This window comes from Triticum aestivum, chromosome 1D (genome assembly GCF_018294505.1).
Source record: "Triticum aestivum cultivar Chinese Spring chromosome 1D, IWGSC CS RefSeq v2.1, whole genome shotgun sequence".
Classification (NCBI taxonomy): Eukaryota; Viridiplantae; Streptophyta; class Magnoliopsida; order Poales; family Poaceae; genus Triticum; species Triticum aestivum.
Genome location: NC_057796.1, coordinates 202,660,943 through 202,688,588, shown reverse-complemented (window position 1 = coordinate 202,688,588; position 27,646 = coordinate 202,660,943). Strand labels below are relative to the sequence as shown.

The 27,646-nt window shown below is 46.8% G+C and overlaps 1 protein-coding gene across 1 annotated transcript; it reads left to right on the top strand.

Moving 5' to 3' along the window:
• Nucleotides 1–20,617: 20,617 nt before the first annotated feature.
• LOC123180975 (bifunctional riboflavin kinase/FMN phosphatase) lies at nt 20,618–25,578 on the top strand. Its single transcript, XM_044593178.1, has 11 exons — nt 20,618–21,056; nt 21,406–21,537; nt 21,639–21,825; nt 22,756–22,886; nt 22,994–23,063; nt 23,168–23,233; nt 23,761–23,915; nt 24,007–24,102; nt 24,763–24,914; nt 24,985–25,068; nt 25,161–25,578. Exons 2-11 carry the CDS (start codon nt 21,462–21,464, stop codon nt 25,335–25,337), a joined length of 1,194 nt encoding a protein of 397 aa, XP_044449113.1. The 5' UTR covers nt 20,618–21,056; nt 21,406–21,461; the 3' UTR covers nt 25,338–25,578.
• Nucleotides 25,579–27,646: the final 2,068 nt, after the last annotated feature.

Below are 27,646 nucleotides of genomic sequence, written 5' to 3'. Positions count from 1 at the left end.
GAACTCCTTGTAAAACTCACTCGTGTATCCATCCAGCCCCGGGCTCCGATTGTTGGGAGTTTTCTGGATAACAGATGCCAGTTCTCCCCAAGTGAAAGGCTCCTCGAGGGTTGCCAAATCAGCATGGTCATAGAGCTGGGCAGGATCAAGTGATGGCAGAGAAATTCTTGGTTGTCCAAAGATTGTACTGAAGAAACTTGTGGCGATCCTCAACTTCTCTTGCTCATCGAAGAATTCAACTCCATTCTCGACCAGGAGCCTCACCCGATTCTTTTTACGATGGTAGTTAGCAGAGGCATGGAAAAAACTTAGTGTTTCCGTCACCCAAGATGCAATCTCTGATCTTAGCTCACCGCTTCTAGGCCATGCTCTGCCAAAGAATTAGTTGTTGTGCCTTTGTGTTTGCATGCTTTCTCAGGGCGAGCTCGAGCCTGGATAGGTGTCTCCTTTCCTCCATTGCATCAAAGAACTGCACCACATGTTTACAATTATCCAAAGTTAATTGTATGGGTGTGGTGGACTTGCTCCATTTTCTGAGTGCCGCCCTGAGCCTTCTCAATTTGAAGCTGAGAAGGGACAAAGCCGCGGAAAAGGGCCTGCAACCTCTTTGCCAGAGAGTCCTGAGCAACTCCCAGGCCGCTAGCATCTGCAACCAGTGATTTTCGAATCTAAAGAAGGGGCAGGCTGGTGTTTTTTGCAGAAATCTACAATAATCAGGGCATGATCTGAAGTAGTTGAGGGAAGTGCCGCTGCCATGGTGTCCAAAAAACTCAGGTTCCAATCAGCATTGACAAGAATTCTGTCCAGCTTGACGAGGGTTGGCTCAATTCTCTTGTTCGACCAGGTGAATGTGTGGTTTGAGATGTCGATATCATCTAGAGCGTTCTGACTGATCCAGGAGTTGAAAGTGTCCATCAGAGGCCAATTCTTTCTTCCCTAAGATTTTTCATGGGCGTATCTATACATGTTGAAATCGCCCATCAGAATCCACGGACCAGCAATCATTGGAGACACTTGGTTCATGGCCTCGAAGAAATCTGGTCTGTCTTCATTATCACAAGGCGCATAGACTGTGGACAGGGTAAAGCTGTCGTTGTTGTCTGTAGATTGGAACTTCATGGTGATGCAGAAATGGTTCTTGGCCATCTCTGTGCCATGGACGACGCTGTCGTCCCAGGTGAGAACAAGTCCGCCTGAGGAGCCATTCGCCGGCATGTACACGAATGATCTCAAACCTGAGGGAAGGAAGGTGGACGCCTTCCTCAAGTCTAGCTGCTGCAACTTGGATTCCTGCAAGCAAACCACAGACGATCGACTAGCCAGGAGAGCATCCTTAACTAGAGTGCATTTGTCAGAATCGCCAAGCCCTCTAACGTTCCAACTAGAGATCCTCATAAAAACAAGGGGAGACAACTAGGAAGACATTCCAGAGAGCAGAGAGTGAAGCACATATCGATAGCTTGATAACAGAGGTGCTCATGAGAGCTTACATGGTACATGACACGATTAGCAAAGCAGTGAAGAGGGAAACATGCAGTACAATGCAGATACAACGCCTCAAGAGGCCATACATCGATATGAGAAGCTACTACATGCAGACTACTAGGAAAATGCAGATTCAGGCCACAACAGACGCAAGCTACTGGCAAACTATAGCAATAAAGAAGCTGAGCAGAGACATCTCCAACAGGGCAACTATCCATGGGTTGATCCATTGGACTCAGAGGAGGCAGAAGCCTCACCCGATTCGGCAGGGGGGAGGCATCTGCGAAGACCAGCGCTTCATTCAAATCGCAGCAGCGAGCAAGGAGCTTGGCCTTGCCACGGGTGAGCGGTCTTGACGTATCGCGGAGGGGGAGCTCGAGGACGTCGGCGGCCTTCGTGGTCTTTCCCCGATTACGGCCAGGCGAGCGGCGCCGGGCTGCCCCGCTGTCAGACGGGCTGGACGAGGCCTTGTGCTTGGAGGCGCGCTCGACGGACCCCAGGAAGACCCCGTCGTACATCTTCTAGATGCGTGAGCTACGGCGGGGGCAGGCAGCCGGGGCAACGGGGGCCACATCGACCGTCTCCCTCGGGGCCTCCTCCGCAGGCGGGCCGTCAGAGGCCTGCACTTGCTCCACAGCCGGCAGATCCGGCGCCAGGGAGTCGTCTGAGATGGTGATGGTGGCTGGTTGGAAGAGCTGCAGGGTGGGGGGAGGAGCGCTGCTCAGCAGCGGCGGGCTCAGATGCAGGAGCGCGGCAACTGCAGAATCTAGTGGCCACTGTAGCGGGGAGGATAGCACAAGAGGCGTGTTGTAGGTTAGTGCAGGTGACGGGGGATAGAAACTCGGTTGGGAGCAGGCCCACAAAAGGGCCCGGGATCGGCCTGACGGGCCTCGTGCAGATGGGCGGGTGTTTAGCACTTGGTGGGCTTGCACCCTGATTTCGGCCAGCGGAAGCTTAAGTGATGGGAAGGAGGGTTCGCCTGCAAGGGAAAGGAGGGGCCCAACATCTGGCACTAGTGAGCTGGGCACTGTGTTTTTTGGCGGGTGCTTACACTCGTTGAGGGCAGCAGAGGCAAGGTGCGGGAGCAGAACTCACCAGCCATGGTTTTAGGCTAGAGCTTGAACAAGATGGAGCGGCAGTTGTGATGCTCAACAATCCCACGGTTGAGATCAAAGCAGACGAAGCGGCCATGTTCTACAATGGCCTGTCCAGCAAGGACTACCCCCGAGGCCGAGCGGCGGTTGCTCATCTTGACGGAGAAAGTGAATGTGGGAGTATCGGCATCAAAGGCCACAGAAGTGTGCGGAAGCGTGACGTCTGCCGCCATGAGGACAGGTTTAAGGCACAGGCGGTCATCGTCCTCGTGTGCGACCTCCTGGATTGTGGGAATGGCGAAGGTGGTGTATCTCTGGAGTCTAGGTTTGGAAGATACTTTAAGCATGGCTATGGAGTCGCCAAATGTGGCCAGGTGCGGGTGTTGGAAGGCGCGGTCAAACATGCTCTCATTGATGGCCCGCTTAGCGCGAGGATTGGCATGGCCACGGCACAACCCGCGAGAAGGGGCGTGGTCGCTGCCCTCGGGGGAGGGGGCGAAGCATGTGGTGGAAGCGGAGGGGAGGAGGGGGAGCCCAACGTGCGTGCCACGTCCTAGACTTCGTTAATGATGACGTTGGCATAGATGCCGACGCCATCAATGCGGTTGATAGTGAGGTGGTGCGAGATGTGCTTGAGAGCCTCGACTTTGGCCAGGAGGAGGATGCAAGAGAAGTCATTCCCATGGAGGCAGACATGGTTAACGCCGAGCAAGCAAGCAAAGCCAGCCACGTTGGAAGAAACGCCCCTCCGATCCAACAGCTCGAGGGGCATTTTCTCCAGCGATAGGCTGACAATGTGGCGGAAAGCGAAGGTGAAGGCGTTGTTGCCGGCATTTGTGGTGGAGGATGTGTACACGACGGGAGGCGGTTTCTATGGGGCTCGCCCTCATGGCTGCAGTCTGCTCCGCCTCACGGAGGAAGACCACAAGGACAGTGCCCGTGGTGCAGCCGGGGAAGCGGCCTTCGAGATGAAGCTGCTCGTGATACATCTCCAACGTATCTATAATTTATGAAGTATTCATGCTATTATATTATCTGTTTTGGATGTTTATGGGCTTTACTAAACACTTTTATATTATTTTTGGGACTAACCTATTAACCGGAGGCCCAACCCAAATTGTTGTTTTCTTGCCTATTTCAGTGTTTCGAAGAAAAGGAATATCAAACGGAGTCCAAACGGAATGAAACCTTCGGGAGAGTTATTTTTGGAATGGAAGCAATCCAGGAGACTTGGAGTAGACGTCAGGGAAGCTTCGAGGAAGCCACGAGGCAGGGAGGCGCGCCCTACCCCCTGGGCGTGCCCCCCACCCTCGTGGGTCCCTCGTGGCTCCCCTGACCGACTTCTTTCACCTATATATATCCATATACCCTAAAAACATCGGGGAGCAGAATAGATCGGGAGTTCCGCCGCCGCAAGCCTCTATAGCCACCAAAAACCAATCGGGACCCTGTTCCGGCACCCTGCCAGAGGGGGGATCCCTCACCGGTGGCCATCTTCATCATCCCGGCGCTGTCCATGACGAGGAGGGAGTAGTTCACCCTCGGGGCTGAGGGTATGTACCAGTAGCTATGTGTTTGATCTCTCTCTCTCTCGTGTTCTTGATTCGGCGTGATCTTGATGTATCGCGAGCTTTGCTATTATAGTTGGATCTTATGATGTTTCTCCCCCTCTACTCTCTTGTAATGGATTGAGTTTTCCCTTTGAAGTTATCTTATCGGATTGAGTCTTTAAGGATTTGAGAACACTTGATGTATGTCTTGCATGTGCTTATCTGTGGTGACAATGGGATATCACGTGATCCACTGGATGTATGTTTTGGTGATCAACTTGCGGGTTCCGTAACATTGTGAACTTATGCGTAGGGGTTGGCACACGTTTTCGTCTTGACTCTCCGGTAGAAACTTTGGGGCACTCTTTGAAGTTCTTTGTGTTGGTTGAATAGATGAATCTGAGTTTGTGTGATGCATATCGTATAATCATACCCGTGGATACTTGAGGTGACATTGGAGTATCTAGGTGACATTAGGGTTTTGGTTGATTTGTGTCTTAAGGTGTTATTCTAGTACGAACTCTATGATAGATCGAACGGAAAGAATAGCTTCGTGTTATTTTACTACGGACTCTCGAATAGATCAATCAGAAAGGATAACTTTGAGGTGGTTTCGTACCCTACAATAATCTCTTCGTTTGTTCTCCACTATTAGTGACTTTGGAGTGACTCTTTGTTGCATGTTGAGGGATAGTTATATGATCCAGTTATGTTATTATTGTTGAGAGAACTTGCACTAGTGAAAGTATGAACCCTAGGCCTTGTTTCCTAGCATTGCAATACCGTTTACGCTCACTTTTATCGCTTGCTACCTTGCCGTTTTTATATTTTTTTCAGATTACAAATACCTATATCTACCATCCATATTGCACTTGTATCACCATCTCTTCGCCGAACTAGTGCACCTATACAATTTGCCATTGTATTGGGTGTGTTGGGGACACAAGAGACACTTTGTTATTTGGTTGCAGGGTTGTTTGAGAGAGACCATCTTCAACCTACGCCTCCCACGGACTGATAAACCTTAGGTCATCCACTTGAGGGAAATTTGCTACTGTCCTACAAACCTCTGCACTTGGAGGCCCAACAACGTCTACAAGAAGAAGGTTGTGTAGTAGACATCAGCTCGCGAAAGAGGCGCTTGAGCCATGGGAGGAAGCCTGGCATGGGCGGGGAGATGCTGACTAGGCCGACAAGGGCGACCGAACAGGTCCTTAATCTCTCGTTCTATCTTGTAACGCGGCCGATGCAATTTCCTTTGCCATTTGTTTTGAAAGCCACCTGGATCTCTTGCCATCTTATGTGTATGTGACCTTCCTTGTATCTTTTCTTTAATTAAGCATGGTCGTACACTGCTAGACACCATGTGCATACGACCATGCACTGATGTGCCAATCTCTCTTTTTTTAGGGTAAATGTTGCCGCTATTATTAACCCAACAAAGTCTAGAATCTCGTCTGCGATCACGCCCAGAACGCAGTCTGGAGGTGATCCAAGCCATACCTTACATAGTTCTTCTCCTACTCCTGCTTTAGCTAGCTTATGCGTGACAGCATTTGCAGAACGCCTCACCCACGAAACTCAAAAATCGTCAAAGGATCAAAGCATCGTCTTGATCTCCTCCACCCAAGATCCATTTGCAGCCAAATTCCTCTCGGGGCTATTGATCGTTTGCACCAGAGCTTGGCTGTCCAGCTCAAGGTGAACCCTTTGAACGTTGATCTCCCGTGCCACCAGCAGAGCTCTCTTGCATGCTTTAAGATTAGCAGCTTCGGCCTCGTCGACATGAGGGAAGAAATGACACGCGCCTGCGAGAAAAGCACCATTGTAGTCTCGAAGCACCACTCCTCCTCCACTCTTACCTCCGAACTTAGCTGTAGCGTCGTCAGAGTTTGCCTTGACCCATCCCTCGTCCGGCGTCGTCCATCGCTGCAGCACGGTGGGTTTGGCCGCCTGGACCGGCTTCACATGGACCTCCCTCCACTCTCTCATAAAAGAGCACACCCTCTCTCTATGATTTCATGTGGTTCCTCAATTCTCTTTCCATTCCTTGTTTCATTCCTTGCCAACCATAGGGCATAAACCGCATGGATCATTGCTTCCCGCTCATCCGCCTGAGCCTTGGCGAACCATCCAAGCAACCAATTAGCTAGTTCGCTCTGGGAGCCTGTGAAACTCGGTGGGGCCGCCATCGTGACTCCCTTTTCCGACCGTAACTGGTTCCAAAAATGTACTGAGTGTTGGCAAGACCAGAATCTATGCATGATGGTCTCCTCCCGTCCACAGACGACACAAAACACTCTTGGTTTGATTCTTCGATGCAGCAACTCCGCACCAACAGCTAGACCATTTCTTATAACTCTCCACATATGAATCTTAGCTTTATTTGGGGCGCTGGTATCCCATAGACCGAGGTACCCTTGATGTTTATTGACTGAACTTGCTGATTCCGACCGTCCGGTTTTCAACTTGTTCATGGTCATCCTCAGATGGTAGGCTGATCACACCATGAAAATCCCGTTCTTCGTGTAATTCCATGCAAGACATTAAGGAAATATGCCCTAGAGGCAATAATAAAGTTATTATTTATTTCCTTATATCATGATAAATGTTTATTATTCATGCTAGAATTGTATTAACCGGAAACATAATACATGTGTGAATACATAGACAAACAGAGTGTCACTAGTATGCCTCTACTTGACTAGCTCGTTAATCAAAGATGGTTATGTTTCCTAGCCATAGACATGAGTTGTCATTTGATTAACGGGATCACCTCATTAGGAGAATGACGTGATTGACATGACCCATTCCGTTAGCTTAGCACTCGATCGTTTAGTATGTTGCTATTGCTTTCTTCATGACTTATACATGTTCCTATGACTATGAGATTATGCAACTCCCGTTTACCGGAGGAACACTTTGTGTGCTACCAAACGTCACAACGTAAATGGGTGATTATAAAGGTGCTCTACAGGTGTCTCCAAAGGTACTTGTTGGGTTGGCGTATTTCGAGATTAGGATTTGTCACTCCAATTGTCGGAGAGGTATCTCTGGGCCCACTCGATAATGCACATCACTATAAGCCTTGCAAGCATTGTGACTAATGAATTAGTTGCGGGATGATGTGTTACGGAACGAGTAAAGAGACTTGCCGGTAACGAGATTGAACTAGGTATCGAGATACCGACGATCAAATCTCGGGCAAGTAACATACCGGTGACAAAGGGAACAACGTATGTTGTTATGCGGTCTGACCGATAAAGATCTTCGTAGAATATGTGGGAGCCAATATGGGCATCCAGGTCCCGCTATTGGTTATTGACCGGAGACGTGTCTCGGTCATGTCTACATAGTTCTCGAACCCGCAGGGTCCGCACGCTTAACGTTACGATGACAGTTTTATTGAGTTTTGATGTACCGAAGGAATTCGGAGTCCCGGATGAGATCGGGGACATGATGAGGAGTCTCGAACTGGCCGAGACGTAAAGATCGATATATTGGACGACTATATTCGGACTTCGGAAAGGTTCCGAGTGATCCGGGTATTTTTCGGAGTACCGGAGAGTTACGATAATTCGTATTGGGCCTTAATGGGCCATACGGGAAAGGAGAGAAAGGCCTCAAAAGGTGGCCGCACCCCTCCCCATGGTCTGGTCCGAATTGGACTAGGGAAGGGGGGTGCACCCTTCCTTCTTTCTCCTTCCCCCTTCCCTTCTCCTACTCCCACAAGGAAAGAAGGAGTCCTACTCCCGGTGGGAGTAGGACTCCCGCCTATGGCGCGCCTCTCCCCTTGGTCGGCTGCCTCCCCCTTGCTCCTTTATATACGGGGGCAGGGGGCACCCCAGAGACACAAGAATTGATCCTTGAGATCTCTTAGCCGTGTGCGGTGCCCCCCTCCACCATATTACACCTCGATAATACCGTTGCGGAGCTTAGGCGAAGCCCTGCGTCGGTGGAACATCATCATCGTCACCACGCCGTCGTGCTGACGAAACTCTCCCTCAACACTCGGCTGGATCGGAGTTCGAGGGACGTCATCGAACTGAACGTGTGTAGAACTCGGAGGTGCCGTACGTTCGGTACTTGATCCGTCGGATCGTGAAGACGTACGACTACATCAACTGCGTTGTGATAACGCTTCCGCTATCGGTCTACGAGGGTACGTGGACAACACTCTCCCCTCTCGTTGCTATGCATCACCATGATCTTGCGTGTGCGTAGGAAATTTTTTGATTCCCCAACAGTGGCATCCGAGCCTGGTTTTATGCGTTGATGCTATGCACGAGTAGAACACAAGTGAGTTATGGGCGATATAAGTCATACTGCTTACCAGCATGTCATACTTTGGTTCAGCGGTATTGTGAGATGAAGCGGCCCGGACCGACATTACGCGTACGCTTACGCGAGACTGGTTTCACCGTTGCGAGCACTCGTTGCTTAAAGGTGACCGCGGGTGTCTGTCTCTCTCACTTTAGTTGAACCGAGTGTGGCTACGCCCGGTCCTTGCGAAGGTTAAAACAGCACCAACTTGACAAACTATCGTTGTGGTTTTGATGCGTAGGTAAGAACGGTTTTTGCTAAGCCCGTAGCAGCCACGTAAAACATGCAACAACAAAGTAGAGGACGTCTAACTTGTTTTTGCAGGGCATGTTGTGATGTGATATGGTCAAGACATGATGTGATATAATGTGTTGTATGAGATGATCATGTTTTATAACCGAGTTATCGGCAACTGGCAGGAGCCATATGGTTGTCGCTTTATTGTATGAGATGCAATCGCCATGTAATAGTTTTACTTTATCACTAAGCGGTAGCGATAGTCGTAAAAGCAATAAGTTGGCGAGACGACAACGATGCTACGATGGAGATCAAGGTGTCGCGCCGGTGACGATGGTGATCATGACGGTGCTTCGGAGATGGAGATCACAAGCACGGTGCTTCGGAGATGGAGATCACAAGCACGGTGCTTCGGAGATGGAGATCACAAGCACAAGATGATGATGGCCATATCATATCACTTATATTGATTGCATGTGATGTTAATCCTTTATGCATCTTATTTTGCTTTGTTTGACGGTAGCATTATAAGATGATCCTTCACTAAATTATCAAAGTATAAGTGTTCTCCCTGAGTATGCACCGTTGCGAAAGTTCTTCGTGCTGAGACACCACGTGATGATCGGGTGTGATAGGCTCTACGTTCAAATACAACGGGTGCAAAACAGTTGCACACGCAGAATACTCAGGTTAAACTTGACGAGCCTAGCATATAACAGATATGGCCTCGGAACACGGAGACCGAAAGGTCGAGCGTGAATCATATAGTAGATATGATCAACATAGTGATGTTCACCATTGAAACTACTCCATCTCACGTGATGATCGGACATGGTTTAGTTGATATGGATCACGTGATCACTTAGAGGATTAGAGGGATGTCTATCTAAGTGGGAGTTCTTAAGTAATATGATTAATTGAACTTAAATTTATCATGAACTTAGTCCTGATAGTATTTTGCAAATTATGTTGTAGATCAATAGCTCGCGTTGTTGCTTCCCTGTGTTTATTTTTGATATGTTCCTAGAGAAAAATTATGTTGAAAGATGTTAGTAGCAAAGATGCGTATTGGATCCGTGATCTGAGGATTATCCTCATTGCTGCACAGAAGAATTATGTCCTTGATGCACCGCTAGGTGACAGACCTATTGCAGGAGCAGATGCAGACGTTATGAACGTTTGGCCAGCTCAATATGATGACTACTTGATAGTTTAGTGCACCATGCTTAACGGCTTAGAATCGGGACTTCAAAGACGTTTTGAACGTCATGGACCATCTGAGATGTTCCAGGAGTTGAAGTTAATATTTCAAGCAAATACCCGAGTTGAGAGATATGAAGTCTCCAACAAGTTCTATAGCTAAAAGATGGAGGAGAATCGCTCAACTAGTGAGCATGTGCTCAGATTATCTGGGTACTACAATCGCTTGAATCAAGTGGGAGTTTATCTTCCAGATAAAATAGTGATTGACAGAATTCTCTAGTCACCATCACCAAGTTAGTAGAACTTCGTGATGAACTATAGTATGCAAGGGATGACGAAAGTAATTCCAGAGCTCTTCGTGATGCTGTAATCGACGAAGGTAGAAATCAAGAAAAACATCAAGTGTTGATGGTTGACGAGACCACTGGTTTCAAGAAAAGGGCAAAGGGAAGAAGGGGAACTTCAAAAAGAACGGCAAGCAAGTTGCTACTCAAGTGAAGAAGCCCAAGTCTGTACCTAAGCCTGAGACTAAGTGCTTCTACTGCAAAGGGACTGGTCACTGGAGGCGGAACTGCCCCAAGTATTTGGTGGATAAGAAGGATGGCAAAGTGAACAAAGGTATATTGGATATACATGTTATTGATGTGTACTTTACTAGTGTTTATAGCAACCCTTCGGTATTTTGATACTGGTTCAGTTGCTAAGAGTAGTAACTCGAAACGGGAGTTGCAGAATAAACAGAGACTAGTAAAAAGGTCAGGTGACGATGTGTGTTGGAAGTAGTTCCAAGATTGATATGATCATCATCGCACACTCCCTGTACTTTTGGGATTAGTGTTGAAACTAAATAAGTGTTATTTGGTGTTTGCGTTGAGCATGAATATGATTTGATCAAGTTTATTGCAATACGGTTATTCATTTAAGTTAGAGAACAATTGTTGTTCTGTTTACATGAATAAAAACCTTCTATGGTCATACACACCAACGAAAATGGTTTGTTGGATCTCGATCGTAGTGATACACATATTCATAATATTGAAGCCAAAAGATGCAAAGTTAATAATGATAGTGCAACTTATTTGTGGCACTGCCGTTTAGGTCATATTGGTGTAAAGCGCATGAAGAAACTCCATACTGATGGGATTTTGGAATCAATTGATTATGAATCACTTGATGCTTGCGAACCATGCCTCATGGGCAAGATGACTAAAACGCCGTTCTTCGGAACTATGGAGAGAGCAACAGATTTGTTGGAAATCATACATACAGATGTATGTGGTCCGATGAATATTGAGGCTCGTAGCAGGTATCATTATTTTCTGACCTTCAAAGATGATTTGAGTAGATATGGGTATATCTACTTAATGAAAAAAAGTCTGAAACATTTGAAAAGTTCATATAATTTCAGAGTGAAGTGGAAAATCATCGTAACAAGAAAATAAAGTTTCTACGATCTGATCGTGGAGACAAATATTTGAGTTACGAGTTTGGTCTTCAATTAAAACAATGTGGAATAGTTTCACAAATTTATGCCACCTGGAACACCACAGCACAATGGTGTGTCCGAACGTCATAACCGTACTTTATTGGATATAGTACAATATATGATGTCTCTTACCGATCTACCACTATCTTTTTTGGGGTTATGCATTAGAGATAGCTGCATTCACGTTAAATAGGGCACCATCAAAATCCGTTGAGACGACGCCTTATGAACTGAGGTTTAGCAAGAAACCAAAGTTGTCGTTTCTTAAAATTTGGGGTTGCGATGCTTATGTGAAAAAGTTTCATCCTGATAAGCTCAAACCCAAATCGGAGAAATGTGTCTTCATAGGATACCCAAAGGAGACAATTGGGTACACCTTCTATCACAGATCCGAAGGCAAGACATTCATTGCTTAGTATGGATCCTTTCTAGAGAAGGGTTTTCTCTCGAAAGAAGTGAGTGGGAGGAAAGTAGAACTTGATGAGGTAACTGTACCTGCTCCCTTATTGGAAAGTAGTTCATCATAGAAATCTGTTCTTGTGACTCCTACACCAATTAGTGAGGAAGTTAATGATGATGATCATAGAACTTTAGATCAAGTTATTACTGAACCTCGTAGGTCAACCAGAGTAAGATCCGCACCAGAGTGGTACGGTAATCCTGTTCTGGAGGTTATGTTACTAGACCATGACGAACCTACGAACTATGAAGAAGCGATGGTGAGCCCAGATTCCGCAAAATGGCTTGGGGCCATGAAATCTGAGATGAGATCCATGTATGAGAACAAAGTGTGGACTTTGGTTGACTTGCCCGATGATCGGCAAGCAATTGAGATTAAATGGATCTTCAGGAGGAAGACGGACGCTGATAGTGGTGTTACTATCTACAAAGCTAGACTTGTCGGAAAAAGGTTTTTGACAAAGTTCAAGGTGTTGACTACGATGAGATTTTCTCACTCGCGGCGATGCTTAAGTCTGTCCGAATCATGTTAGCAATTGCCGCATTTTATGAAATCTGGCAAATGGATAAACAAAACTGCATTCCTTAATGGATTTATTAAAGAAGAGTTGTATATGATGCAACCAGGAGGTTTTGTCAATCCTAAAAGTGCTAACAAAATATGCAAGCTCCAGGGATCCATCTATGGACTGGTGCAAGCATCTCGGAGTTGGAATATACACTTTGATAAGTTGATCAAAGGATATAGTTTTATACAGACTTGCGGTGAAGCCTGTATTTACAAGAAAGTGAGTGGGAGCACTACAGCATTTCTGATAAGTATATGTGAATGACATATTGTTGATTGAAAATAATGTAGAATTATTCTGCAAAGCATAAAGGAGTGTTTGAAATGAGTTTTTCAAAGAAAGACCTCGGTGAAGCTGCTTACATATTGAGCATCAAGATCTATAGAGATAGATGAAGACGCTTGATAAGTTTTTCAATGAGTACATACCTTAACAAGATTTTGAAGTAGTTCAAAATAGAACAGTCAAAGAAAGAGTTCTTGCCTGTGTTACAAGGTGTGAAATTGAGTAAAGACTCAAAGCCCGACCACGGCAGAAGATAAAAAGAGAATGAAAGTCATTCCCTATGCCTTGGCTATAGGTTCTATAAAGTATGCCATGCTGTGTACCAGATCTATTGTATACCCTACACTGATTTTGGCAAGGGAGTACAATAGTGATCTAGGAGTAGATCACTGGACAACGGTCAAAATTATCCTTAGTGGAATAAGGAAATGTTTCTCGATTATGGAAGTGACAAAAGGTTCGTCGTAAAGGGTTACGTCGATGCAAGTTTTGACACTAAATCTAGATGACTCTAAGTCTCGGTCTAGATACATATTGAAAGTGGGAGCAATTAGCTAGAGTAGCTCCGTGCAGAGCATTATAGACATAGGAATTTGCAGAATCCTTACGGATCTGAATGTGACAGACCCGTTGACTAAAATTATCTCACAATCAAAACATGATCACACCTTAGTACTCTTTGGGTGTTAATCACATAGCGATGTGAACTAGATTATTGACTCTAGTAAACCCTTTGAGTGTTGGTCACATAGAGATGTGAACTATGGGTGTTAATCACATGGTGATGTGAATTATTGATGTTAAATCACATGGCGATGTGAACTGGATTATTGACTCTAGTGCAAGTGGGAGACTGAAGGAAATATGCCCTAGAGGCAATAATAAAGTTATTATTTATTTCCTTATATCATGATAAATGTTTATTATTCATGCTAGAATTGTATTAACCGGAAACATAATACATGTGTGAATACATAGACAAACAGAGTGTCACTAGTATGCCTCTACTTGACTAGCTCGTTAATCAAAGATGGTTATGTTTCCTAGCCATAGACATGAGTTGTCATTTGATTAACGGGATCACCTCATTAGGAGAATGACGTGATTGACATGACCCATTCCGTTAGCTTAGCACTCGATCGTTTAGTATGTTGCTATTGCTTTCTTCATGACTTATACATGTTCCTATGACTATGAGATTATGCAACTCCCGTTTACCGGAGGAACACTTTGTGTGCTACCAAACGTCATAACGTAAATGGGTGATTATAAAGGTGCTCTACAGGTGTCTCCAAAGGTACTTGTTGGGTTGGCGTATTTCGAGATTAGGATTTGTCACTCCAATTGTCGGAGAGGTATCTCTGGGCCCACTCGGTAATGCACATCACTATAAGCCTTGCAAGCATTGTGACAAATGAGTTAGTTGCGGGATGATGTGTTACGGAACGAGTAAAGAGACTTGCCGGTAACGAGATTGAACTAGGTATCGAGATACCGACGATCAAATCTCGGGCAAGTAACATACCGGTGACAAAGGGAACAACGTATGTTGTTATGCGGTCTGACCGATAAAGATCTTCTTAGAATATGTGGGAGCCAATATGGGCATCCAGGTCCCGCTATTGGTTATTGACCGGAGACGTGTCTCGGTCATGTCTACATAGTTCTCGAACCCGTAGGGTCCGCACGCTTAACGTTACGATGACAGTTTTATTGAGTTTTGATGTACCGAAGGAGTTCGGAGTCCCGGATGAGATCGGGGACATGACGAGGAGTCTCTAAATGGCCGAGACGTAAAGATCGATATATTGGACGACTATATTCGGACTTCGGAAAGGTTCCGAGTGATCCGGGTATTTTTCGGAGTACCGGAGAGTTACGATAATTCGTATTGGGCCTTAATGGGCCATACGGGAAAGGAGAGAAAGGCCTCAAAAGGTGGCCGCACCCCTCCCCATGGTCTGGTCCGAATTGGACTAGGGAAGGGGGGCGCACCCTTCCTTCTTTCTCCTTCCCCCTTCCCTTCTCCTACTCCCACAAGGAAAGGAGGAGTCCTACTCCCGGTGGGAGTAGGACTCCCCCCTATGGCGCGCCTCTCCCCTTGGCCGGCTGCCTCCCCCTTGCTCCTTTATATACGGGGGCAGGGGGCACCCCAGAGACACAAGAATTGATCCTTGAGATCTCTTAGCCGTGTGCGGTGCCCCCCTCCACCATATTACACCTCGATAATACCGTTGCGGAGCTTAGGCGAAGCCCTGCGTCGGTGGAACATCATCATCGTCACCACGCCGTCGTGCTGACGAAACTCTCCCTCAACACTCGGCTGGATCGGAGTTCGAGGGACGTCATCGAGCTGAACGTGTGTAGAACTCGGAGGTGCCGTACGTTCGGTACTTGATCCGTCGGATCGTGAAGACGTACGACTACATCAACTGCGTTGTGATAACGCTTCCGCTATCGGTCTACGAGGGTACGTGGACAACACTCTCCCCTCTCGTTGCTATGCATCACCATGATCTTGCGTGTGCGTAGGAATTTTTTTGAAATTACTATGTTCCCCAACAAGACAGTCCTCCATCTCCGGCCCACCTACAGCAATCTGTTTGATATCTAAAGCATCACCCGGAGAGAACATGTTATCAATTCTGTTGTTGTCCCATGCATCGCCGGTATTCACCAGGAGATCGGCCACCTTGGTAACACCCTGCACAAAAACAGCTCCTAATGGCCGCATACTTCCGCTTCTCGGGATCCAATTATCGTGATGTATATTGATCTTAGTACCATCGCCAACACGCCATACAAGGCCCTCTCTCAACAGATCACGCCCATGAAGAATGCTCCGAAAAGTGAACGATCCTCCAGATGGGCAAGTGGCTGACATAATCGTCGTATCCGGGAAGTATCTTGCCTTTAGGACCCGAGCACACAAAGACGTTGGGCATTGAAGAATCCTCCAAGCCTGTTTAGCGAAGAGAGCTTGGTTGAAAGCTTCCGGATCTCGAAACCCTAGGCCTCCATCTCGCTTGGCATCGCACATCTTCTCCCAAGAGATCCGATGCACCTTCTTATCCCCATTTGTTGCCCCCCACCAGAATTTTGACGAGATAGAAGTCAGGTTCCGGCACATTTTGTTTGTGAGGTGAAAGCAACTCATAGTATAAGTTGGTGTGGCTTGGAGTACATATTTGACAAGTACCTCCCTCGCGGCCTTTGATAACCCTTGGCCTTTCAAACCATTGACCTTACCCTTCGAGCATTCCGTTACATATCTGAAAGTTCCATCTTTTGATCTCCCAACCGGTGTGGGGAGACCCAGGTATCGCTCACCTAAACACCCAGAATGTTTTGCAATTGGCCCTTCACATCATCCTGTGTGCCTTTGTCGAAAAAATAGATGATTTCTGCAAATTTATACGCTGCCCCGAGGCCTCCTCGTACTACCTAAGGATTTCCTTCAACGCCCGCATATTATCTGATGATCCCTCAAGGAAAACAATGCTGTCATCGGCGAACAGTAAGTGAGTAATATTGGGGCCAGTGCTCCCAAAGGAAACTCCCTTGATACGATTCTCCTCTTGCGCTCTCTTAAGGAGTGCCGAAAAACCCTCCACACAGAACAAGAATAGGTAGGGCAATAAAGGGTCGCCTTGCGTGAGTCCACGGGAAGGGATAAAACCCCTAGATAAACCCCCATTCAGCCGGACAGAAAACCTCGCTGATGTCACACATCTCATGATCATAGCAATCCATCGCGGATCAAAACCCACACAGTTCAGTACCTGTTCGAGGAAGATCCACTCGACCCTACCGTAGGCCTTCATCATGTCTAGCTTAACTGCACAAAAAGGTTTCTTCCTATTTCTGTTCCGGATGGCATGCACACACTCATATGCCACGATTACATTATTTGTTATCAAACGCCCCGGTACAAAAGCACTTTGTTGTTCTGAAATCAACACAGGAAGCAAGCTCTTTAACCTGTTCGCCAACACTTTTGTTGCTATCTTGTAAAGCACATTACACAGGCTAACCGGTCTGAACTGAGAGAGCAACTCCGGTGAGTTGACTTTGGGAATCATGACAATGACTGTATCATTAAAACCGTTTGGCGCTAATGTACCCAACAGAAAGTCTTTCACCGCCCTGCACACGTCATCCTTAACGAAAGACCAGTGTCTTTGGTAGAAGAGTGCTAGAAGTCCATCTGGTCCGGGTGCCTTTGTAGGCCCTGTCAGAGTAATGGGCCACGGGTAGCCTAACCCGAGTCCCTGAACCTTTCAAGACATTGGGCCGGCTGCGCCCCATAAACATCCAGAATGAAGCGCCACCTCCTGGTAGCCGGCTGGCCCGAATGGTCGGCTGCCGGAAGGCGGCCAAGCTCCAGAAGACGGCACCAAGACGGGCCGACTCCCAACAGGCGGCCTCCAGAGAGGCCGGCTCCTGGCAGTCGGCCCGCGGCGCCCTCAAAGTCTGCGCCTCCGTTAAAGAAGACAAGACAGGGTGTGGCTACAGTGTAGTCCATCACCCCCACGTCCAGGGCAAGGCGCGGCCATAGTGCCCCGTACAGGTGGAGATCTCCGCATGACGCGGCACTGTTGCCACTCCGCCCTTGACGTCACTCCTGTCAGGCGGTGCCCTGCCCCCACGACGGCCTGTCGGTACGGCCTGCAGGCGGCGGGCCCTACCAGGCAGCGAGAGCCCGGAAGACGGCGGAAGCCTGACCAGTCGGACCTGAGGGAGGCCGGCTTCCAGCAGGCGGCCCGTTCCTTCCTCGGGGCCCGTGCACCATTAACCAGATGAGACACGGTGTGGCTACAGTGATCTCCCACCAGACGGCGGGACTGTAGCCACGCTCCCCTGACCAAGCATGCGTCATTAGCATCGCAGCTACAGTAATCAGCAGCCGGCAAGTCCCGCGAGCGGCGGGAGCGGTCTGTCAGCTCCGTACCAGACTAGTCGGCGGGGCCCACCAGGCGGCGGGCCCCAGCAGCCGGCGGAGAAGCTGGCGACCAGAGACACTGACAGCCGGGTCCTACACCCTGCCAGATTACCATTGTACCCCTGGGGGGTAGGCCTATATAAACCCCCCAGGGCACCCATGCAAAGGGTTCCGAACCAGTTAGAACTAGACTCACACATAGAGAGAGGAGAGGGCGAGCCCTGCCTTCTTCCACCTCTAGCATACAGCTCGAGAAGCACCATGGTACTCACTAGTGCCTTAGTGATCATGCGGAGACCCCGCAGAGCAGGACTAGGAGTGTTATCTCCTAGGAGAGCCCCGAACCTGAGTAAAGTGCGCCGGCGTTCATGTCTACGCCTCATCCCGCTTCCAGGCATCGGCGACGTTCTACTCACTCCCACCATGATAAGCCATCCATTGGCATATGTCGCATCCAACCCCCGACAGGCCCCATTTGAAATAGTGCTTGCTCTATTTCATCATCAGAGAAAGCTGCCATCAGGCCTTGGTTCATGTCCGCCATGACCAAAGGCACAATATTTTGTAACAGCACATTAGCTCCTGCCGAGCCATCGGATGTGAACAAACGCAGATAGAAAGACGCAGCCAACTCCCTCATATCCTCATCAACTGTGCACCGAGATCCGTCGTCACGACGCAGCGTCCTGACAGTGTTTTCTGCTTCCTATGTGTGGCCCTGTTCTGAAAATATTTGGTGTTTTGATCTCCCGCCTTGTGCCAATCTCTCTTGAATCCAATAAACGTGTCACATAGCTGATCTTTGGTTTACTAATTATACAACTTATTCTCAGTCTGCACAATTGACGTACACGCCCATCATTTCCTTGATGAAATCTGGCCATATGCATGACATTATTTTCTTTAACTTTTTCATGGCTTCTCCGTAACTGGCTCAGCTTGAGTAGCATCAACAATCAATGGTGTTTTGTACGTATCAATCTAAGTCAACTCGTCTACTTCCCCTGCACTTCCGGAGTTGGTAACGATCGTTGATCACAACCCTGCATCTTCATATTGTTCCTGGATAATTGTAGGGCAATTTTTTTTTGTTTTCTACTACGTTTCCCAACACGGCGCCCAACTCCTCCAGCAAGGAGGATGTTGTCATCTTCTCCGACGATGAGGAGGGCCAGCCCCCATCGCCGCAGTGACAGACGAAGAGTTCAACCGCCAGATCGAGATAATGATGGAGCATTCGCTCCGTCAAATGGGTCCATCGCCACAATCGCCAGCGCATGGCAAGGAGGAGCCTCCGGCCCCGCCGGGACACCACGTGAAACGTGAGCCGGTGTCCTTGCTACGGCAGGTCATTGACGAGTCGTCGTCGCCCCTACCCTAGCACAACTGCGGCGTCCAAATCTGACGGGGCGTCAAGGACGTGCCGACGTCGCCCCCCCCCTAACCGCAACGTCAAGATCGGAAGCCGGGTAAAGAACGAGTTTGCATCGCCCCCGCACAGCCGGTAAGCCCGCAGCGACGGGCCTGCCTTGCTGCCCCGCCGCCACCGCCGCGCCGTCAAGGAGGAGCTGCCGCCCACGATCACGAAGGCGCGGGGCTGCATCCTCCACTACCTCCGAGGCGGAGGTCCCTCGGGCTCCACAGTTGTCGTCTCTGACGAGAAGCGTGCGACGAGGTAGCAGGCGCGGTACGACCGCCGCAACGCCGGTCGCCGCTCCGCCTTCACAAAAACAGACGTGGCATCGGATTGGGTCCTCAACGACCCCGATCTTGCCGACGCGTGGGCACTCGACAGCTCCGTCACAACCGCAGAGATGGCCGCCAAGTGCCGCCGCCGCCTTGACGGCGAGCTCGCCAAGATTGGCGAGGAGTGGTCGCTTAGTAACTGCTCCGCCAATGCCGGTCGCGCGCAAGGCGCCGCCAGGGCTCCGAAGGCCACGTCGGCAGTGGCCGCGATGGCACTCTACACAACGCAACAGGAGGTGGAGCGGCTCCTATGCGAGCGGCACGCAACCGTCGAACTTCAATGGATTTTGCCCGGCTTTATCGATTTTTGTCCAGTTAGTTCTAATTGTTGGACAGATTTATGAGGACAACGTTGGATGGCGGTCTCCCGCATCTATGCCAGCGGACTGATTCCCTGTTCGCGGACGGATACGACAGATAGTTTTGGGGTCACCATTTGGAGATGCCCTTAGGTCTCTGATTATTCTTCCTTGGTGATACTTCCTCTGTTTTTATTTACTCCGCTTATTAGTTTTGGTCAAAGTCAAGCTTTACAAACTTTGACAAAGTTTATAGACAAAAATATTAACATATACAATAACAAATCAATACCATTAGATTCGTTGTTGAATGTACATCCACATCATATAGATTTGTTATGCTAAATATTTATATGCTTTTCTATAAAATTGGTCAAACTTCACTAAGTTTAACTTCAGTCAACTTTTTTTTCGAGAGTACGCCAAAGGCGTACCTTAACTTTATAGATGGGAGAAAAATATTTACAAGAGTTTTTACAAACGCAGGCCTCACACACGGCGAGCCTACCAACCCCTACTCTACTCTCTAGCTGACTACTCACGACTCGGTTGGACTCCACCCCTTCTCGCGATCGCCCAAAAATGTCGCTCTCTCATGATGACCTGAAACGTGCCTCGCTCATTACAATTATCGTTTCTTTCGAAGACTTCCATTCCTTTGCTTCCAAATGCACCAACACACATGCATCACCATCGCATCAAAGTCCTTGCGCTGCGCTTTTGCTACCTGCTTCCGAGCCGAGTTCCATCAGTCAACTTTAATATGCCAAGTAAATTAAAACGGAGGGATCCCCGTCAGCTGCTTCTGTACCAAAGTATACACGTTTTTTAGTTCAAAAAAAATACGGAGGGAGTACAACCAGAGAACTAGATACTTGGGGTAGGAGCGTTTGTAGCCGGTCTTGATTACTTACTGTAGCATATCATCAGGTTTTTCCTTCACCTGCTCCCCATCTCCATCATCGTTTTCTCCTTCAGTAAACTTAGCAGTACCCAAGTCGTCTCTTCCCCGCGCACGTCCGCGTCCTCGCGGCGTATAATCCTTTCTTTTTCTGATCACATCCAAATCCAAGTGTACAGATCGGCCTTTTCGTGTGCAAGGGAACGCTACAAGCCTATCCGGATCGGTTCTGCTCCGGCCGGCCAGCGGCGGAGGTTGAAATCAAGAAATTCCCAGCCGCACTAGAGGGAAAGCGCGGCTCTAGGGCCGCCGCCGCGCCGTACCTTAGCGTCACCGCGGGCGCCTCAATCACGCCTCCACCCCCACCCCACCTCACCCCCTCCTCCCGCCTCTCACGCGCGTCGCCGTTCCCGTTCTATCTCGCCGGGACATCGTGTTCCTGCTGTCTTCGCCCCGTCCCAGTCTTTGGCCATTGAGGTAAGGTTGTTTTCATCCAGCGACTAACTAAATCACACTGACCTTCATACACCCGGCACACTTATCGGGAGGTGATTACATGAGTCAGCCCAGCCAAACACTAGTGCTAAACGAATTTTGTATGCTCCTGTAAATAGCGGTCCGTAGTCTGTACGATCACAACTTTGGAAAAAAATAGTCTCAGGTTCAAAAACCAAGGATAGGATGGGCTACTGTTTTTCACTCCTACTTGTAATAAGTAATTATATGCACATATTAAATCATCAGAAAAACATTGCCGGATTAACTAACTTTATGATTTAGTATCACTAATTTGGTGTGTGACTGAATAGTTTCTGCTACATGTCAGGTTGGGCTTCCCAAATAATTTGTCTCTTGCTGCATTTACCTCGTCCGTCCTTGGAAATGGCAGCACCGAAGCCCATTACTCGCCTTATTTCCCATGTCATTCTTGATTTGGATGGTACCCTCTTAAACACAGGTGACCGTGAATTCCAAAATTTTCCTCCATTGTTTTATCTTTCCAAGTTAAATAAATGCCGAATGCCCATTTCTGCTTACCTTGGTTGTACCATTTGGCAGATTGCATTGTAAGCCAGGTGCTGAAACCATTTATTGTTAAAAATGGGAAAAAGTGGGATAGCAAGAAAGCTCACAAATTTGTCGGAAAGACACCTTATGAAGCCGCAGCTGTTGTTTTAGAAGATTACGGACTCCCTTACTCCACCGAAGAGTTCCTCTCATTGATTAATCCAATGTTCAGCGAGCAGTAATGTCACTGAGCCTCTTTATATTTGTCTATATTTCGCAAAATGCATATTACCATCTTACTGGAGTGGTTTATACATTTTGTGGCTGCATCAGGCCATTCACTTGATAAAGTAGATTGTTTAGTTCAGTCTTTTTAAGAACATTTCTTTTTTTGTGTGTGCATATATATTTTTGTGTGCCCATTTGCTTTCTCCCTGTAATTTCTTATGAATTACTGGATACCCCTGATAGGCTAGTTTGTTTGTTAATCTCTCTCCAATGCTGCTGCTAGAAGTCTTAAAATCATGCCTTTGAGGTGTGCCTATGTTCTTGAGTTTGCATCTGCATATGCACATGTTATACATTAACATCTGCATGTTAGTTGTACTCATGGATATGATAATAATACAATGTGATTTATATATATGTAGGCTGACTTCAATATCTCTCTGTGTTTTATTAGTACATACTTAAGTTATGCTACTATATGATCCTCTAGAAGCAAAGCATCTGCTATACCATAAAGTGGGTTCAAAGCCAAATAGGCTTCAATGTGCATGTCTGGTATGCTTTTAGATTGCACAGTGCACTTGACAAGTCACTGCAGAAGAATTTCTGTAAATCAGCAGCAGATTATTTTAGTTCTTTGGTCACGCTCATTTGATGCAATTTAAACAGCAAAGTGAACTTTGGGTATAGTGCAGAAAGTACTTCAACAGAAATGAAATTATGAAAAGGATTTGCGTCTAACGAAAGCATTTGTAAAGATTTTCTTACAGTAACTTGTGGTAAGGTTGTTGCTGGTATTGGGCATGATGATAGAACTACTACAATTTTCTCATGCTGTAATGCGCACGATTTTTCTTGAAATAAAACTGGCCCGTGTAATTTTCACTTGCGGTCGTATTCCTTCAGATATGTGAGTAGCATATTAAATTTCATATTGCAGATGGGGCAACATAAAAGCTCTTCCTGGAGCTAATCGGTTAATAAAACATTTGAAGAGCAGCAGGGTGCCAGCTGCTTTAGCTTCCAACTCTTCAAGATCAAACATTGAGTCCAAAATCTCGTGCCAGCAAGGTATCCTTTTCCAGTTTTCCATGCTTCAGGGGTGCCTGGATTTTTTCGTGTTCTTCTTTTTATTTGGTGGAATGATATATTACTTAGTTTACTATTATGATGTATAGGTTGGAAAGAGTATTTCTCTGCAATTGTTGGTGCAGATGAAGTAGAGTCAGGAAAGCCATCCCCAGATATGTAAGGCAATGTGCTATATAATGTTTTCATTACTGACACCCTATAGATTTATCAAACTGATCTCATTTAGTTACTTCTGTTCTGCTGGTGTGGTGATATTCAAGATTTCTGGAAGCTGCAAAAAGGATGAATGCTGATCCTTCAAATTGCCTAGTAATTGAGGATTCCGTGTAAGTTCTGCCTTGGTTAAGTAATAATATAGACATGTTTTCAGTGGAACACCATGCACTGTTTGATGGAACAGAAATTCATGTTTCAATATGCTTGAATTGTCATGGATGTTTGGTTCTCGTTTCTCAAAGCTACAAGCAATAAAAACATAGCTTCAGTAACCATCTGATAGCTTTTGTGAATGTCAAGAAATGTTATTCTTGCTTTATGTTAAACAGAACAATGTCAGTCTTTTTGACAGATAAAATCTGATATGAATGATCTTCCACATCATAATAGCTTACAGTGGTACAACTTGACGAATTCACTTAATAACACTAGTTAGAAAGCTATGCTAATGTGCACATCACAGAATTTTGAATTATGTGGAATTGCAGATGCATCGCCGTTCCATATATTTCTATAGATATTATGTTTACATCCACCACATCTACACTAACATTACTGGTTCCCATACTTATATTTTAGCGTGCACTGCTTTAGTAACCATATTACCTTTAACATTTTCAATTAATGATTGTGCCAGGCCAGGAGTTACGGCTGGCAAAGCTGCAGGAATGCATGTCATAGCTGTCCCTTCAGTACCCAAAAGGACTGATGAATTCAGTTCTGCGGATGAGATTATCAATTCCCTCCTTGACTTGAGGCCTGAAAAATGGGGTTTGCCACCCTTCAATGATTGTATGCTCTAACTCTTGGGACTATCTGTTTATCATTATCTTAGAACAACATGGACATATTCAACTTAACTGTTTATCATTTTTCTGCCCAGGGATTGAAGGCACCTTACCAATAGACCCATGGTTTATTGGTGGGCCTGTGATCAAAGGATTTGGCCGTGGTTCTAAAGTACTAGGAATACCAACAGGTATTGTGGAACATATTATATAAGTAAAGATACCACTAGCATGTTTTCAAACCTTAAAGTGTCTTGAACAGTTCACTGACTTCACAGGGTAACACTTCTATAAATGGTTTTGTCATGATACTATGCTATTCATTTCGTTCATTGATGGACCATTTCAGATGTTACCCCACCTAGCTGGCCTACTTCCAAATACCAGTTATGTGTTTTGTGTTACTAGGAAAGTTGCTAGAGGAACCCATGCCTGTAGAATAGCTGACGTTGTGCGTGTTATTAGATACGTCAATCGTTTGAAGCTGGTTTGTGAGCACCTAACTGAATTGGATGTTGTTTAGAACACTGAGTTTTTGGTTTATATTTGGACTTATCCGCTTTAATTTCATCATAAGGCACCTTTGGTAGGTCTACTTAATGACTCAGGTTAAATATGCGTGCATCAACTTATTTGGCCGACAAGATATATAGAAATGTCATAGGGAAACTAGTTTCACATGATAAAATGGGACACTCCTGAAACTCTGGGAAAATTTTCCAATCTTGGGTGAAGTATATCCTGTTGAAATTAAAATATATACTCTACCAGTTCCACCTTTTGGTTTTCTTAGTAGTAAGTAGTACACTCAATTCTTCTTGGTCACTGATAATTTTTTACCTGTCTTGTAGCGAACTTGGCTGCAGAAAACTTTTCCGACATACTGTCGGATCATACATCAGGTGTATACTTTGGGTGGGCTGGACTTTCGAAGCGAGGCATATACAAGATGGTCATGAGCATTGGCTGGAACCCTTATTTTGATAACACAGAGAAGACAATCGTGAGTGCTCTTTACACAGGCTGTTCCTTGTTTAGCTGTATTATTTTGCTCTAAATGGCATTGGTTTCAGGAACCATGGTTGCTTCATGGTTTTGATGAGGACTTCTATGGAGAGGAGCTGCGCCTTGTTATCGTTGGGTACATACGACCTGAGGTAACTGAGAACCAGACGACATTTTTACTGGCAAAAAAGAGGTTCTGTTTTTAGTAACTAGCTAGTGACACGACTTCTTTTGAAATGCTCAGGCAAACTTTCCTTCGCTCGAGAGCTTGATCGAGAGGATTCACGAGGACGGGAGAATCGCAGAGAACGCCCTAGATTTGCCGGAGTATGCCAAGTACAAAGAGTCGCCGTATTTGAGAAACCCGTTGCAAGAGGGTGCTGCTACCGGCGGGAACGAGGCGGAGCAAGAGTTTATATAAGCGACCCGGCGCTTTGAAGCGCTCAGTGAGAGGCCACCGCACATTCTCTACTTGGGAGATAAAAGACATTTTCTTATGATTCAGAAACGATGCCACTATTTTCGGAGTAGCGGCGGCACCACTGCTTATGGCCGGTTTGGCCAATTGCCCAAACACAAACAAGGGATGTTGATTGCTATTCTATACTGTGTATACTTGGATTCCCATTATACTACAATTTATACAACGAGAATTGTGAAGATGGCATAGTGTGAGTGGAAAGCTTTTACTCCCTCCGTTCCTAAATATAAGTCTTTCCAGAGATTATACTATAAACTACATACGGAGCAAAATGAGTGAACCTACACTCTGAAATATGTCTATGTACATCCGTATGTAGTTTATAGTGGAATCTCTAAAAAGACTTATATTTAGGAACGGAGGGAGTAGTTACGTACCATCTCTTCTTTGATATTACATGGCACTAGTACTGTACTTGTAAGCATGCATCTGAAACTCAACAACTGTAAAGGAGGCGATGTACTATTGCTGCCCCTTGTGAGCAGTCTACTCGATCCCACGGTGCATGAAATTGAGTAGCTCGTACATACTGGAGTGTAGTTCAAACGTGGTCACTTTACTCATCCCTGGAATTTGCACGGAGATGTTAACGGCCACACGTGTGGGCGTTAGCCATCTCAATCACACGCCTACATCGCCGTCCAGCAGTATCTGCACGAATCTTGGCACGGTTTGACCGATTTTATATGCCACGTAGGACAAGGCGCGTGTGTGGTGTGTGACATAGTTCACCCACACGCCGGTTGCCCCCCCCTCCCCGGTCAGCGGTTGCCACTCGAGGGCGTGCGGTGGAACTGCTATGCGCCCGCACGCCACGCGCCGACCGTGGTTGACGTCAAACACGTCGCGCACTTCGTCCCCCTCCCCTCACGGTTCCATTTACTCCCCTCAGTTACTCGCACAACCCACCCCGCAGTTCAGTCGATTGGAGGAGAAGGCGACGGCAGAGGCAGAAGAGTCGACGGCATTCGCGGCCGTCGGTGGGACTCGCCGGACCGGAGCGTTTTCGCCGGAGCGCCTACAGATTGAAGGTAATGCTGCCTCCCATGCTCAAATCCTTGCCTGCATTTCTCCCCTCCCCTCCGTGGTCGATGCTTCGCTCGAGATTCATCGAGATTCAGGCGGGTTCGCGATGCGCCGGTGTTCCCGCCGGCAGCAGAGTCTTGTGCTTGCCGTTTTCGGTGGCATTGTGCAGTTTCGTCGCTGCCGCGGTGGCGGTCACGCCGGTGTGGTTCGGCCTGTCCGGAGCCACATCCTAGTTGTGCCTTGGGATTGGGCCGTCGTTTTTCTGTCCGATAGTTGCGCATTGCTTCGAATGCTATTTGCGATCAGTGCAGGGAGATTTTTGGTGATGAATTTCAAGTTATGAGAGTTGCCATTGAACCCTAGATCCAGGTAGTTGTTTTTCAAAGTACATTATGAATGCAAACATGGTAGTTTGAATAACTGTCTGCACCGTATGGCAACTTTTTTCCTGATTGACTGTGATAGTTGCCACAAATATGTTTTCCATGTGGCAACTAATTTCGTGCACATGCTACGGCTGCTGCCATGCTATAGGCATGGTAAAGTATAGTAAATAGGTAGTCATTACAGTTTCAGCAACTATGTGCACTGGATGGCAACTAATTTCCACATCAACTGTGTCAGTTGCCACATATATGCTTTCCATGTAGCAAGTTTTTCTGTGAACACACTATGGTTGTTGCCACGTTGTAGGCAGGATAATGTGGCAAATTCACTATACTACAGACCCAAATTTGCGTTTTGCCACGCTGACTTGTGGCAACTGACAGGATAATGTGGCATGGCAAAGTATAGTAACTAGGTTGTCATGTCAGTTTCAGCAACTATGTGCACTGGATAGCAACTAATTTCCACATCAACTGTGTCAGATGCCATATATATGCTTTCCATGTGGCAAGTATCTCTCTGAAACACAGCATGTCTGTTGTCATGTTATAGGCAGGATAATGTGGCAAATTCATTGTACTGCAGACCCAGTTTCGTGTTTTGCCACGCTGACTTATGATATCTGAACGTTTTTTGTCCGTACTAAATGGCAACTCATTTTTAATATGAGGTCAGTGTGTGCATGTGACGCCCGGATAATCAAGCTACAATAAACCTTTGCTAATGATGCCACGTCACCTCGATTACTGTTGCTAATCTCGTGTTAGTTCGAAACCGATTATAATTCAAAATTCAAATTCAAGCAAACAATAAAAGTTTTCAAATATTAAAACTAA